Below are 15,540 nucleotides of genomic sequence, written 5' to 3'. Positions count from 1 at the left end.
GACAATAATGCAAGCAACTGTAACATTAGTGGGAATAAATGTTATTTGACACTCAGGAGGATATCAACAAAACAAAACAAAAACCGTTCTGCTTCGGACAGAAGCTGAGCAGAACATGAACTGACGTTCGTGAACACGTTTACAGGAAGTTGAAAGCAAACAAACAAACCACATTTCCATCAGACTGATAGTTTCATAAAGGGAATAGTTTCATAAAGGATTCCCTTCCCCAGGCTGGATATTCTGTTGGGAGGTTCACTATGAGAAAAAAACAATTCAAGAACAGTAAATGGGACAGACAAAACCTCTCAACAGATTTGATTGTGAAAATCATAAGGATGACGCAATAGATCAAAATCTTGGGGTTCCTAATAAATAGGTAAGGGGGTCTAAGGACTTGCATCAGAGGGGTATGTTCATAACAATAGATAGACACAATCATTTACATGTGCTTTTAAAAAAAAAAAAAATCAACATACTCCAAAGTGCAAGAAACGTCAACCGCAAGCACTGATATCTTCATTTCAAGCACACACACACACACATGGACACACAAAACTTCATTTAACATACCAGGAGCTCCAGTACTTCGTCAGTCAAAAGACCCCAAGACGCAAGCTTTATTTCCACAACTTGAGTCTTATAAAGTGCCAATAGCAGCTGCTCGTGACATGTAAAGTTTGTTATTTTTGCTTGTTTGCAGCCCGAGTGCGTGAATGATTTGGTCTGAACCCCTCAGACCCAATTTCCTTCAACTTATTGCTTTTCTCGTCAGCAAGTGTGTAATATTTGTCGATGAAGACGTGTCAATCTCAGTCAGGTTTCTATTGAGGTATGGGGGGAGAGGACCACACATTTAGTCAACAAACACTAATGGGAGGAGGCTGGTTGAATATGCAAAGACATCATCATGGGATTAAGTGCTGTTTGCATACAAAGGCGTTGCAAAAATAGCCACCCGCTTTCTTCAAAATAGATCACATTTGATAGGAACTCTGAAGCGAGCTGGAGTCTACAAAGTAGCAAAGTCACACAAAAAACGTATCAAACGAGTCGGGAAGACCGGAGCCTTGAAAAGGCGCGTGGACGTGACAAAAAGCAGCACGAGTTATGATGGTGAGACGACGGCTGTGCAAAAATGGCAGTCCTCCGAACACTCTCCAGTAGGGAGCGCCGTGGTGGCAGTGTTGTCGTTAACGGTGATTGGCCTGTGAGGAAGATGAAGACGAGTTAGAGGGCAGCAGGCTGTGCGTGCGCGACGGCCGCTGAGGTCGAGGTGGCTGCGAGGAGGAGGATGGGGCCGAATCTGAGGCGTCCTGGCTCGGGCTGCTTTCTTTCACATCCGTGTCCAACTGGGCAGGACACTCGAAGTGGACGCAGTGGAAGACCTGTGTGGAAAAAGCACGTGAATTTCAAATGGTCAAAAATAGACAGCCGCCAATGCACTTTCCATCGCTTAATAGAACATAAAAAACAAACACAAGCAAATATACAGACAAGAGCTACGAATGGCCAAAACTCACTAATGGGTTCACCAGTTAATAGCCAGCCAACTCTACTCTCTCATTCGCTTGATGCCCGGGTCACTCACCAGGGCTTTTAAAGGCACACACTTAAAAGTCACAGGTACTACAGTAGAACATGAGGATTGCGACCCTAAGTGGACATAAAAAAATAACCTACAACTCACATGCATGTCATCGTGTTCAATAATGCAAAATTAAATTATTATTAATTAAATTATTCAATTACTTAATCAATCGGATAATGATTCTACAAAATATTCGATAGCTCCATCGCTAAACATGGGACATGAGACGCGCGTCATTAGATTTGAGACATCAGACATGAAAAAGGGAACTATGATATGAGATGAGAGTTCAGACCTGGAACATGAGAAGTGAGAAAGAGATGAGCTGTGGGACATGAAATTTGTGCGAGAGCGAAGACACACGAGATGTGTTACGTCAGATGTGAGATGTCAGACATTAAAATTACTTTTAGAATTGTCACTGGTAGCAGATACTACACTAAATTGCATTTTGCTCCATGTATTTGAGTTCCTTAATACTTTTTAATAACCAATAATGAGGGTGCTATTAATTTAAAGGACCTGTTAAGTCAATTGAGAGGTTTGTTTCTAAATACATTATAAATGTTTGAAGACAACTGCTGAAAATAAACAAAGACTGAGAACTATGTAGTACTCAATTGTGGAGATAGTGCGTTAAACAGTTTTTCATCATTTCAGTTTATCCAGATCTTGGCTTACGGCACCGCATAAATCACTTTGGAGTCCGCCATGAGTCGGCCCTCCCCCACTATACAACAACTAAGCACTTTTGTTCGCATCAGCGGTTTTCCGGCCCCATCCGCTAAATGTGGAACTTCACATGACCAAATGCGGAAAACAGGTTAGCTGACTTCCTGTGTATACAATGCTAACGAGCATGACTACAGTTTGATAACATAATTGTTTGTTTTTGAACTTGCTAAAATTTTGTTTGTTTTTATAGCTGGTGTCTTCGGACAAGTTAAAAACATGTATATCATTTATTTATTCAAATATGATATGATTTATGGAAACCTGAATGAAGCCTGAGAATTAAATACTGTCATCTTTGGTGGCTCTGTGGTGACGTGTTTAAAAAAAAAAAAAAAGAAGCTGCTTCCATTATGTCTTGTAGACATTTGCACACAAACGCAATGTGCCCAAGGTGGACGTGAAAGAGGCGAGCACGTTGATTCCAGTCTGTCGTCACCTCGTTAGCAGTGTTGTGAGTGCCCACGATGCGGATGAAGGAGGCCAGCTGCTTGTCAAACTTGAGTGTCTGCCAGGACCTGGGGTACAAGGTCACGTCGACATGATTATGACACAAAATCAAACTGACGTAGGTGCTCATTTTCTTCAATTGCCTCACCGACACGTCACTCGGGTGCGGTCCACCACTTTGGTCCACTGCTGCTGATTGGTGGACACCTCGATGTAGTAACTGTAGGAGCGCTCGTCGCAGTCCCAAAGCAGCAACCTACACAGAAGTCATCAAATTCACCACAATGAACAAAGATGTACTTTAAAATTAGATTTTTGTAAATTATTCTTCAAAAAAGAGGCCAAGTACTAGCTTCACTCTGTTTATTGCCATTCCCCCTTGAAGTTTACTGTAAAACTAAACATACTGTACAACAAAGACAACTTTACATGTATTTAACAAAAACAACGTATGCAAGTCTGTTAGCCTAACGCTAACACACAATGCAAAACAACAGACAATAAAACAAGCAGCAATGTCAGCAACAGATATTTGAACACAAGCAGTACAGCGACACGAAGTGAAACAATATATTACTCAGAGGCATATATTCTTTATCCTCTGTGAAAAATGAGTAATATTACTGCAGCTTATTGAATTTTGAAGAGACTGTCTTCTTATTTATTTTTTATGTAAGTATAATACTGCGCAAACTACTACAGCATTCAGCAACGCAGAGAAAAGCACTTCCGCCTTGCTCAAATGACTGATTCATTGATGTGAGCATCACCTTAAGGAACCAATGCAGTAGGGCTGAGCCAACTGGATGACGATGGCACCCGAGCCCAGTTGGTGGCAGGTGTAGCCTGAGTCCCAGTCGTAGTTGTGCGTGTCACCGTTGAGCAAGGCGTTTCGGCTCCGACTCACACCCTCGATCACACTGGCACACGACACCACCGTGGCCACGTTCTCAGTGGGCACTGGGTACATCACACACATGGGACGTCAGGTATGAGGCGTAGGACATGAGACGTGACAGAGACCCACAGAATATTGTGTTCTGTGACAATAGAAGCACTGAACTGGCCAAAAGAAGGGTAGACGCTCTTTTTCCACCAGAAAAACGGTTTTGTCTTGCTTTATCATTCTTTAGTAGTAGAACACGTTGCACCATTAACACCTGTTTTTCATAAAAAGCAAAAGAACAAAAAAAGCTTTTTGTGAAAAACGAAACAAGTACCCCTCCTGGAAGCTGTCACCTTATCGTGGTGGAGGGGTTTGTGTGTCCCAATGATCCTAGGAGCTAAGTTGTCTGGGGATTCACGCCCCTGGTAGGGTCGCCCATGGCAAACAGGTCCGAGGTGAGGGACCAGACAAAGCACGGCTAAAAGACCCCTATGATGAAAAATATGAATGGTTCCAGGTTTCCCTTGCCCGGACGCGGGTCACCGGGGCCCCCCTCTGGAGCCAGGCCTGGAGGTGGGTCTCGAAGGCAAACGCCTGGTGGCCGGGCCTGTACCCATGGGGCCTGGCTGGGCACAGCCCGAAAGGGTAACGTGGGTCCCCCTTTCCATGGGCTCACCACCTGTGGGAGGGGCCATAGGGGTCAGGTGCAGTGCGAGCTGGGGGGTGGCCGAAGGCAGGGACCTTGCCGATCCGATCCCCGGCTACAGAAGCTGGCTCTTGGGACGTGGAATGTCACCTCTCTGGCAGGGAAGGAGCCCGAGCTGGTGTGTGAGGTCGAGAAGTTCCGACTAGATATAGTCTGACTCGCCTCCACACACATCTTGGGCTCTGGTACCAGTCCTCTCGAGAGGGGTTGGACTCTCTTCCGCTCTGAGTTGCCCACGGTGAGAGGCGCCAAGCAGGTGTGGGTATAATTATTGCCCCCCGTACGTTGGGGTTCACCCCGGTGGACGAGAGGGTAGCCTCCCTCCGCCTTCGGGTGGGGGGACGGGTCCTGATTGTTGTTTGTGCCTATGCACCAAACAGCAGTTCAGCGTACCCACCCTTCTTAGAGTCCTTGGAGGGGGTGCTGAAGAGCGCTCCCACTGGGGACGCCATTGTTCTGCTGGGGCACTTCAATGCTCACGTGGGCAATGACAGTGAGACCTGCAGGGTGTGATTGGGAGGAACGGCCCCCACAATCAGAACCCGAACGGTGTTCTGTTATTGAACTTCTGTGCTCATCACGGATTGTCCATAACGAACACCTTGTTCATGCATAAGGGTGTCCATACGTGCACTTGGCACCAGGACACCCTAGGTCGCTGTTCGATGATCAACTTTTTGGTCGTGTCATCGGACTTGCGGCCGCATGTCTTGGACAGTCGGGTAAATAGAGGGGCAGAGCTGTCAACTGATCACCACCTGGTGGTGAGTTGGCTCCGATGGTGGGGAAAGATGCTGGTCCGACGTGGCAGGCCCAAACGTATTGTGAGGGTCTGCTAGGAACGTCTGGCAGAATCCCCTGTAAGAAGGAGTTTCAACTCCCACCTCCGACAGAACTTTGCTCATGTTCCGGGGGAGGCGGGGGACATCGAGTCCGAGTGGACCATGTTCCGCGCCTCCATTGCTGAGGCGGCCGACCAGAGATGTGGCCATAAGGTGGTGCCTGTCGTGGCGGCAATCCCCGCACCCGTTGGTGGACACCAACGGTGAGGGATGCAGCCAAGCTGAAGAAGGAGTCCTATCGGGCCTTTTTGGCCTGAGCGACTCCTGAGGCAGCTGATGGATACCGGCTGGCCAAGCGGAATGCAGCTTTGGTGGTTGCTGAAGCAAAAACTCTGGTACCCTGTACGACCGGAGTCAGAGTTTGGTCCGCATATCCGGCAGTAAGTCGGACTCATTTCCGGTGAGGGTTGGACTTCGCCAAGGCTGCCCTTTGTCACCGATTCTGTTCATAACTTTTATGGACAGAATTTCAAGGTGCAACCGAGGCGTAGAGGGGTCCGGTTTGGTGGCCTCAGGATTGCAGATGATGTGGTTCTGTTGGCTTCATCAAGCAGTGACCTCCAACTCTCACTGGAGCAGTTCACAGCTGAGTGTGAAGCGGCTGGGATGAGAATCAGCACCTCCAAATCTGACACCATGGTCCTCAGTCGGAAAAGGGTGGCGTGCCCTCTCCAGGTCGGGGATGCGATTCTGCCTCAAGTGGAGGAGTTCAAGTATCTTGGGGTCTTGTTCACGAGTGAGGGAAGAATGGAACGGGAGATCGACAGGCGGATCGGTGCAGCCTCTGCAGTGATGCGGACTTTGTATCGGTCCGTTGTGGTGAAGAAGGAGCTAAGCCGAAAGGCAAAGCTCTTGATTTACCGGTCAATCTACGTTCCTACCCTCACCTATGGTCACGAGCTGTGAGTCGTGACCGAAAGAACAAGATCCTGGATACAAGCGGCCGAAATGAGTTTCTTCCACAGGCTCTCCCTTAGAGATAGGGTGAGAAGCTCGGTCATCCGGGAGGATCTCAGAGTACAGCCGCTGCTCCTCCACGTCGAGAGAAGCCAGATGAAGTGCCTGGGGCATCTGATTCGGATGCCTCCCGGACGCCTCCCTGGTGAGGTGTTCCGGGCACATCCCACCGGGAGGAGACCCCGGGGACGACCCAGGACACGCTGGAGAGACTACGTCTTTCGGCTTGCTTGGGAACACCTCGGGATCCCCTCGGAAAAGCAGGATGAAGTGGCTGGGTAGAGGGAAGTCTGGGCGTCCCTGCTAAAGCTAATGCCCACGCGACCAGACCTCGGATAAACGGTAGAAAATGGATGGACAAAACAAGTAGAACAGTGAGTTTCACACAAATATTGTTTGCTTTTGTGACACCTGAAACTATAAAACAACAACTGAGAAAGGGCTTTTGATGCAAAATAACTTATTTACAGATATACATGTAAGAAATGTGCCATAAGCAAGGCTGACTCACCGCATGGCTCGAACTGAACATCAGTGGGTTTTTTTATTTTATTTTTTTTTACATGCGTTCGTCATTCACTTCATGTACTGAGTCATCTTTTCTCATGATTGCGACACATACTTTATACTACTGTACCTACTGTGACACATACTATCTTTATATATATATATATATATATATATATATACACAATCTATTCCAGTGTCAGGTGCTGAAAATTGTGTGACTTCCAAAGTTTTGGCATTTTTCTACTTCATAATCGACGTGACAAGCTGATATTCACCCTCCTTATCTTTATCTTTGACTCAAAATCTGTGCTGATCTCAAATCCTTAGCGATACAACATCGCCCTCTACAGGGATCTGTTTGTCATTATAGTTATGTAGAAGCTTTCATTTCACAGACAAGCTGGGTGACACAATCTTACAGGACTACCCGTTGAAAAACGTACCATTAAACGAGTGGATTCCAGCTGACGAATATAAACGTCCACAGGAGTGAATGAGTTAAATGTGACATGGGTATTAGCTATGCGACATGGAACATGAGATGTGAGCTATGAGGTAGGGGAAATGGGACATTACATGTGAGACATGATATGTGAGTGATGGGACATTATCTTGAGTGACAGTGTGTTCTTGAAACTTACCCAGCAGTCCTTGCTCCAGGGTGAAGGTGCGGTTAGTGAACATGCACTCAAAGGCCACGAGATGGAAGACCTTGTTGACCGTGTTGTGCGTTCCCACGATGCGAACATACCTACAACGCAGAACAAAAATAGCGCCACGTTTTTACCGGAACAGAAAGAAGACCAGTGGCAGATGAGATGCAGATGGGCTTGCCTGCACACTCTTGGCGCAAAGAAGAGATTCTGCCAGGACCGACACAGATACTTGGAATGGTCAACGACACGAACCCAGTCCAGCTCATCCATGGAAACCTCGATGTAGTAAGAATATGAGCTGCAATGACAACAAGATATATTGGATCAGATCACAGTGCACCTTGGCTGCCTTTCGTGTCTCTTAATTGCGGGGAAATACAACAAAAGTTGGATTATTTCAGCAAAAAAAAATCCTTTTTGTGGTGCATTTTTTCAGGATAGAAAGGTGTAATATTACCAAAACAAAGTTGCATTTTTAGAAAATTCACTTGTTAAAATTCTGACTTTCTTCCCTTCTTAAACTTTTGACTTGAATATCATATAGCGACTTTATCTTGAAAAAATGATTTTATACGCACGACAACGTAACTTTTTTCTCTAAAAGATATGATTTTGTTATCTGACATTTTCTTTCCCCAAAAATAGGCAACTTTTTAATTCCTATATGATTTAGTGGCACAAACACAATCATGCTAGTTATGTTTAACTGGTGTTAGAATTATGAGGGGATCTTTGGGAAAAAATAAAAAATAAACATTTGTGTTGATCATATTTTAGTTAAATTAAATCCCACTTAAAAAAACATAGTCGACATAATCTGTGATTGCCATAAAATTCAGCCACAGGCAATTACATTTGTGACAAATCACCTTTAACTCATTCCAAAGCAGCAGTTTCCAAAGCAGAGTTCCACATTTTGCAAGCCGTTTTAGAGCATTCTGACTGATCTTTCAAGACCCACAGAATATTGTTTTGTGACAACAAACACTGAACCTACCAAAAAGAAAGAATAGACTTCCTTCACCAGGGTAAAAAACTTTTGTTTCTAGCTTTTTCCATTCTTTAGTAATCAGCAATAGGAAACGGGTTGGTTTCACACACAAAAAACAACACTTTCTGACCAAAGACTGGAGAAAACCAGCTTCTTGCGAAAAGAAACGTGAAGCAGAACAGTAACATTGAAGCTAATATTTAATGCTTTTGTGGCATTGCAAACAATAAAACAACAAAAACAAGACAGACAAAGGGCTCTTGATGGCAAAATCATTGATTTACAAATATACACTAAGAAACGCATTGTGAGCAGTGCTGACTCAGCGCATGGCTCGAGTTGAACGTCAGTGGCTTTTATTTACATGGCGCATTCACTCCATAAACGGAATCATCTTTTCTCGTAGTCGCGACACACAATTTCTACTACCTACCGTGACACATACTCTCTTTATACCCTACATATACATACTCTGACGGTGTGTGAGGTGCATAAACTTGTCGGACTTCCAACGTGTTTTGCTATTTCTATCCCTCAAATTGACGTGACAAGCCAACATTCACCCCCAAATCTTTATCTTCTACCCAAAAGCTGTTCTCATCTGAAATCCAAAGCGAGGCAATGCAGCCATCTACAGGGATCAGTTCGTCATTACAGTGTTTCACCGACGTGAATTTCACAAAACAAGCTGGGCGAGACCCTCTTCCATGCCTCCCCATTGAAAAACATAACTGACGAATTTATTTGTTGGTAGCAGTAATTGATTGGATTCCAGTTGACCAATGTAAATGTCCACGGCAGTGACTGAGTTAATTACGCTGTATCTTTTCAAGTAGAGCTCAGTGCTGCCCGGCATGTTGTGGCATAACGTGGTACTACATTGAAGGTGCGCAACTCTAAATTTGAACTAACCTGTATACTGAAACAATTTCTTAAAAATCTGCGTTATAGCTGGCATGAAGGATGAAATGCGATATAGCGGGCCAACACTAGCACACGAAGGCTATGAGGAGGAAAGCGGGGCGTCCTTACCGGCTGTCTTTGTCCCACAGCAGCAGACGCACGTGGTTTATGATGGACGGTTGGCCCAGTTTGACCTGGATGCCGGCCCGGCCGTCCTCCTCGATTGGGTGCCTGGAGAAGCCGTGGTCCAAGTCGTAGTTCTGAGTGTCCCCGTCCAGCAGCGCTGACTTCAGCTCGCCTTTCGTCACCTGAGCGCCGTGCTTCATGGTGGCGATGTTCTCCTCCGGTACTGAAAGACAACAAGACATTAACTGAGTCTTCTTCTACAGCATAAAAATAACATAGCTCATTTGGAACATATGGAGCATATTTTGACCAAAGGAACTATTGCCTACATGCGTTTCTTTTTTTTTTTTAGGACCAGGAACCTTTGGGGTGTGGTGTGCAGCTCTGAACACACCCGATTGGAGCGATTTAGTTGCAAGAACTAAGAGCGCTACAAACTCAGCGTTCCTGGCCTTTTATGTGAAAAGATGCATTTGTTCTCAGGCTGAACGATTAAATTCAAACCGACATCGCAACGTAATGGAATGCTCAAATCACAACGGCTGCGATTAGAAAAAATAAAAACATGCGAGTGAGCACGGAGAATAGATGTGCGCTGTAAAAACAGTAACATACAGTTTGTAATTGTTACCTTAGATTTCACTAACGCTACGGAGAGGTAATTTCCTCTGAGCGGGGAGGAGCTGCGTCTCTCGTTGCAGGCTCGCCGGCTTCAACAGCCGTGTGGAGCAGAGCAGCCACGAGCTCCTCGCAATCGATCGGTAAACAGAAGCCCACAGGCTGGGGGAGGCTGTCTATGTGCAGCCGGAAGCGGCCAGGCTCCCACTCGGCGCCAAATTGAAGAGGTACGTTTGAAGTGTCCGAGCGAGCTGCCTTCTTCATCTATCCACAAGCAAAGTGATCCACCTCAACGTTGTCAAGAGTTTGGTTATGTAGGCTGGCGGTCGTTGGCTGGGCACAGTGGCGTATCTAGTCACACACGCCTTCCACATGAACTCAAGTATTGTACTTTAGTTCAATTTTGACAAAGGGTGAGTACTGTTATGTCATTTTGGCCACCTTGTCCTACTTTTCAAATCTGTTACTATTATCTTGGCAGCTTCATAGTTACTGAACTAAGTCTAATTGTTTTTATATGCTCCCCGTATCCAGTGAATATTTGCCACCCAACTGTCCAATGAATAATATTTACAACCAAAAATTTTAACACTATTATCAAATAAAAAGTGTGAATTTGAGAAAACGCTCCTTTTTCCTGAGCTAGATACTCACACCTTCTCTTTGGTGCCTATCTTATGTCTCTCATCTCATTTCTCATGTCTCACATCCCATGTTTCACCTGATATGTCCCATGCCTCATGTAACATCTCATCTCTTGTCCCATGTCGGTCACACACCCAGTTTCATGTGTGCCACCTCGTTCCACGTCTCGTGCCTCAGATCTCATCTCCTATATCTCAAATATCATGTTATGACTCACAACTCATGTGCCTTATCTCATGTCCCATGTTTGATGTGACCTTTACCCAACCCTACAAGACTACTCTCTCGGCTCCATGGTACACACAAAATGTAACCAATTATACCAACGCTACTCATGAGATTGAGAACTGACTGAGCATGCCGCGGAAGTTGAGGTCCATGTTGCGGCTCTCCGAGCGCAGTTTGATGGCATCCAGCAGGTGGTCGGGGCTGAGGAGGCCTGATGGCCGCACCACGTTCAACATCTCCGTCAGCGTCATGAGCGGCAGGCGCACAGCCGCCATCACCTCCTGTGTGTCGTCGCTCTCACAGCGTTGCCGGCACCAGCGGCAAAGGGCCTGGAAGATCTCGCGCTCAGTGGCAGCAAACGAGTCACGCCGCACCACTGTCAGCAGCGCCGTCTACGAATGCAGAAAAAGCATCAGCCTCCATTTGCACAGCTCCGGCTCCTGTTCTCTTACCTTGGAAAGCGTGAGGAAGCCGTCAGAGTTCAAGACATCGGGCGCGTGCTTGTCCATGTAGGAGCAGCAGGCGGCGCCGAGTGCATTCAGGGAGTACAGGCTGGCCACGTCAAAGACCAGGCACACGTTGTTGGTGTGCAGAACGGTGCGTAGGAAGTCGGAGGTGGAGTCCTCCAGTGGCTGCAGGCCGTAGCGATGGGCCAGGCCCAGGAAGTCGAGAAGCACCTCCTCGCGGGCCGAGCTGAGGCTGGCGCGGCCCGTGTACAAGTAGTGCAGCAGCATGGAGAAGGCCTCCGCTCGCGTCTCCTCCAGACTCACCTCTGCCTGGGGCTGAGATTCCTTCATGCCACCGTACAACAGCGCCCTGATTAACACACAAAAACAAAGTTTTTCTTTATAACAGCTAAGTCTTGGTGATTTGGCCTTCCACCAAATCATAATTTCCCAAAAATAAATATTCTTACAAGCACCAATTTGCATAAACTTCCACACAAATAATAGAAAATCTTTACAAATGTTTTTCTTTACAGATAATGGGAAAATAAGTGCTTCCTCTTGGAAAATTCAGCTCCAGCCGATTTCAAAGCAGTTGCCCATATTGCCAGCTATTGTGAAGACCTCCCTCATATTTGTTGTTACTTATTATTTACCTGCTTTTTTTTTTATTATTGAAACGTATTTAATATCAAATAATCACAACTGAATTTGCATTGATCAAAGTATTTTCTATACGCTTTACACGATGAGGATTTTTGGGACCGATCAGGGAGTTTAAAAAAACGATAACTGATCACCGATCCGATCACAAGATGGAGCAATGTGTCTATTTAAATGGCCTGTTCATTTACTGTTTATACTTGTGTACGTAATTGCTCAAAAAATTATATTTATAAAAAATAATGTATCTTTGTTTATCTATTTATGCCAGTGAGGCATAGTGACAGACAACAAATGAATGGTCTTCTATTAGATGGCAGGAAGTACATACAATAATTAATCAACTTTCTGTGACATTTTTGTTTGTTGGTGTTCCGTGAGATTTTTCAATTGTAAAATATGTTCCATGGCTCCATAAAGGTTGGAAATCACTGCTCTAGTCGGGTCATGTATTCTAATCAGTCAGGTCAAACCAACATTACAGAAATAATGGGTGCTAACTTACTGTAATAAATTACTTTATTGTAATTAAATTACTTCACCCACACCGAAACTTTATAGCATGATTCGACAGAACGCCGGTACAACCGTTAGTGCTAGCAGTAGCTTGGTAGGCTACATAACGTTTTGTTGCCTGCTTGTGAGCCGTATCGTATTAAAAGTACGTGAACATACCTCAAGCAATCCTTAAAAGAACCTCCTCTCCCGAGCACCGGTGACCACCAACATGCGTTTTTCCCCATTCTGTTCTTATAATACAGTCGTCACGATCCACTCTTGTCGTCGTTGCCATGGTAACGAGTGTATCCGGTCGCATTTGAGTTGACAAGATAAAGCCCAGTGATCGTAAAAAGCGGCATGCGGTGGTAACGGAATACAAGATTTTATTGCAGTAGTCTGACATAGTGCAATCGTGAAAGAGCAAATTTGTCTTGTAGTCTGATTCACGCATTACGTGTTGTCTGTCTCAGACGTGTTGTCTGTCCCACACCGCCTAACCCTTTTTTCAAAATTACTTTATTGGTGGGCAGATATTTACAGTACGTCAAAAGACACACGACTAGGCTAAAAATAAACTATGTTGGGATTCAAATATACTGTACACGATGGCGACGCGGAGTAAATGTCTTTTGCGGAGCCGATCAATGACGTCATTGATCAGATCGGTGTATTATGACATTAAAGCCGATCAGCATAAAATGATCAGGCCGATTAGATCGGTGTAAAGTCTAATTTTCTATCCTTTTCTTTTGAAAATTATAGCACATGTGTAATGTACTAAACTATTGTTTGACATAAGATTAGAAAGGTGCAGCATGGTGGTAAGTGGTTAGCAGTTCCGCAAGGGGTTAGGCACGTCTGCCTCACAATTCTGGGGTTTGAAGCCTTCCTGTGTGGAGTTTGGATCTTCTTCCCTTGCTTGTCTTTCACTACAGTCCAAAAACACAATGTCATTGAAGGCACAAAAGTGTCCAAAGTGAGGAGGTTAAGCAGCAAAAAAAATCAGATGACAAGATAATATGTAAATTGTTAGTTGGAATGACATACTTTTAAAAAATAACAAATAAAGCATCAGTCACGTAAGGGCGGGTGCTACCTGAAATAGTGGCAGCGGGCGGCCAGGATGACCCGGTGTGCAGGGAACCGCTTGGCCTCCACTATGAAAGTGACATCGCTGTATTCCTCGCCTAGCGCCAGTGCACCCAGCTGCTCTGAGAGCAGGTGGACGTGGTCGATCTCTGAAACCGAGGCCAGCGGCTGCAGGGGGTGGCTGTTGCTCATCCTGGTGCTGGTGGCCACCTGAACAACAAAACTGTAGTGATGCAGTGAGCACAGGCCAACGACTCACAAGAGAGCAACCAAGTCAGGTTTGTTCAAGTTGTGTACGTGTATGTTTGTGTGTGTGTGTGCATGTGTGTAGAATTGATTATTTTAGCGATTATCCCATCGATTATTCAAGTAATCAGATAAAAACTGACTTTGCATATTTAAACAAGAATACCAATCCAAAATATGAGGTGCAGGTATTATTTTTGTCCATTTCAGGTTGCCATCCACAAGTTCTATACATTAGTACTTGTGACTTTGACCGGGGCGGCACGGTGGCCGACTGGTTAGAGCGTCAGCCTCACAGTTCTGAGGTGCGGGGTTCAATCCCCGTCCCCGCCTGTGTGGAGTTTGCATGTTCTCCCCGTGCCTGCGTGGGTTTTCTCCGGGCACTCCGGTTTCCTCCCACATCCCAAAAACATGCATTAATTGGAGACTCTAAATTGCCCATAGGCATGACTGTGAGTGCGAATGGTTGTTTGTTCCTATGTGCCCTGCGATTGGCTGGCAACCAGTTCAGGGTGTACCCCGCCTCCTGCCCGATGACAGCTGGGATAGGCTCCAGCACGCCCGCGACCCTAGTGAGGAGAAGCGGCTCAGAAAATGGATGGATGGATGGACTTTGACCGGGTCTGGCTTTAAAAGGCGGGGCCTGGCCAGATGTGTGACATGGATGATGGGAGTCAGTGGATGAGACGGTAGATTTATTTCAAAGTGAGACTGCAGCAACATTAGTCCGTCTGGAAAAAGGATTACTGTAAAGTTTTAAGGGAGACACTTTGCAACCTAATTATTCGATATTTGGTGCAGCCCTGCTGTTAAAAATTTTGTAAAGTGTTCATTTCTGAAGGCTCGTGTTTACATAAGTTTGGACCACCGGGACATTTTTTCCAACAAGAACTAATTTTCACCCTGTAATATTTATTGTTTATTATTAAGGTGCCGGTTGATGCTGGGAAAAAACAACTCGTTTAGTACCAGGAGAAATAAAGCAAATCCCAGCAATTAAAAAAAAAAAAAAAAAAAGCCAAACTCTTTTTAAGAAGAGTAACGTCATCATAGTCGTTTGCTTTTCCTTCAAGCAAAGGGGGGAAACCGATAAAAATCGGATATTTGAATTGTTGTTTTTTTTTTATTTAGGGGGGCGGATAGTTTATTTTTAGACCGTGTTCGCAAGGCCATACTTTCAAATATGTAATGGTAATATTTGTCGTTCGTTAAGGAGCTGAGTGATCTTGCAGACTTTGAAGTTGCCCCTCTTCTCGTTTGTCAGACATTCGCCACCCCGACGACGAGACGTTTGTCAAAAGCCATTTTACGCTCATTTGCGCGTTAGACTCACCAAGCAGCTGGCAGACAAATTATTCTAGTCCTCAAAGGCGCTTCCAAAGAAGCAAAACAGGAGAGGGGTGGGGGAAAAAACAAAAAAAAACGTTTGGTTGTCTTCCGAACCTAAAGTAAAAGCCTCCAAATATCCAAAGGGTCCTACATCATAGCAAGCGGAAAGCAGTTCCGTGTCACGCGCAAGTACTTCCGGTTCACAGATTGTCTAAAAGGAAATATCGTCGTTGCTGAAATTTTCCCTTTAAATTTGCTATTGTATTAATTGCTTCAAATAGGCTTAAATCATCTTTTAAGGGACTCTTAAACAATTACTTATCCTTACTTACCGAAATTATCGTAAGACAATTTTAAAATAAATAAAATCACAGTATCATTCTGATCTCTTAAGTCCCAACTTCTATTTGGTATTTGATTGAAAT

At 45.1% G+C, this 15,540-nt stretch overlaps 1 protein-coding gene across 2 annotated transcripts; it reads right to left on the bottom strand.

Annotated features, from left to right (window-relative positions):
• Window positions 1–20: 20 nt before the first annotated feature.
• On the bottom strand, window positions 21–15,302 carry btbd9 (BTB (POZ) domain containing 9). 2 transcript variants are annotated; one of them, XM_061753675.1, is made up of 11 exons: window positions 15,120–15,295; window positions 13,548–13,750; window positions 11,294–11,657; window positions 10,966–11,233; window positions 9,354–9,573; window positions 7,509–7,628; window positions 7,316–7,425; window positions 3,544–3,733; window positions 2,922–3,029; window positions 2,763–2,841; window positions 21–1,388 (listed from the first exon to the last, which is right to left on the bottom strand). In XM_061753675.1, exons 2-11 carry the CDS (start codon window positions 13,730–13,732, stop codon window positions 1,194–1,196), a joined length of 1,839 nt encoding a protein of 612 aa, XP_061609659.1. In that variant the 5' UTR covers window positions 13,733–13,750; window positions 15,120–15,295; the 3' UTR covers window positions 21–1,193. The 2 variants fall into 2 exon arrangements, 1 of the variants encoding a protein (XP_061609659.1); XR_009785418.1 differs by lacking the exon at window positions 3,544–3,733 and having other exon boundaries at window positions 1,250–1,388; window positions 7,316–7,628; window positions 15,120–15,302.
• Window positions 15,303–15,540: the final 238 nt, after the last annotated feature.

Source organism: Phyllopteryx taeniolatus, chromosome 18 (genome assembly GCF_024500385.1).
Source record: "Phyllopteryx taeniolatus isolate TA_2022b chromosome 18, UOR_Ptae_1.2, whole genome shotgun sequence".
Classification (NCBI taxonomy): Eukaryota; Metazoa; Chordata; class Actinopteri; order Syngnathiformes; family Syngnathidae; genus Phyllopteryx; species Phyllopteryx taeniolatus.
Note: the sequence above shows the minus strand (reverse complement) of the source record. Positions and strands in the feature narration are given on the sequence as shown.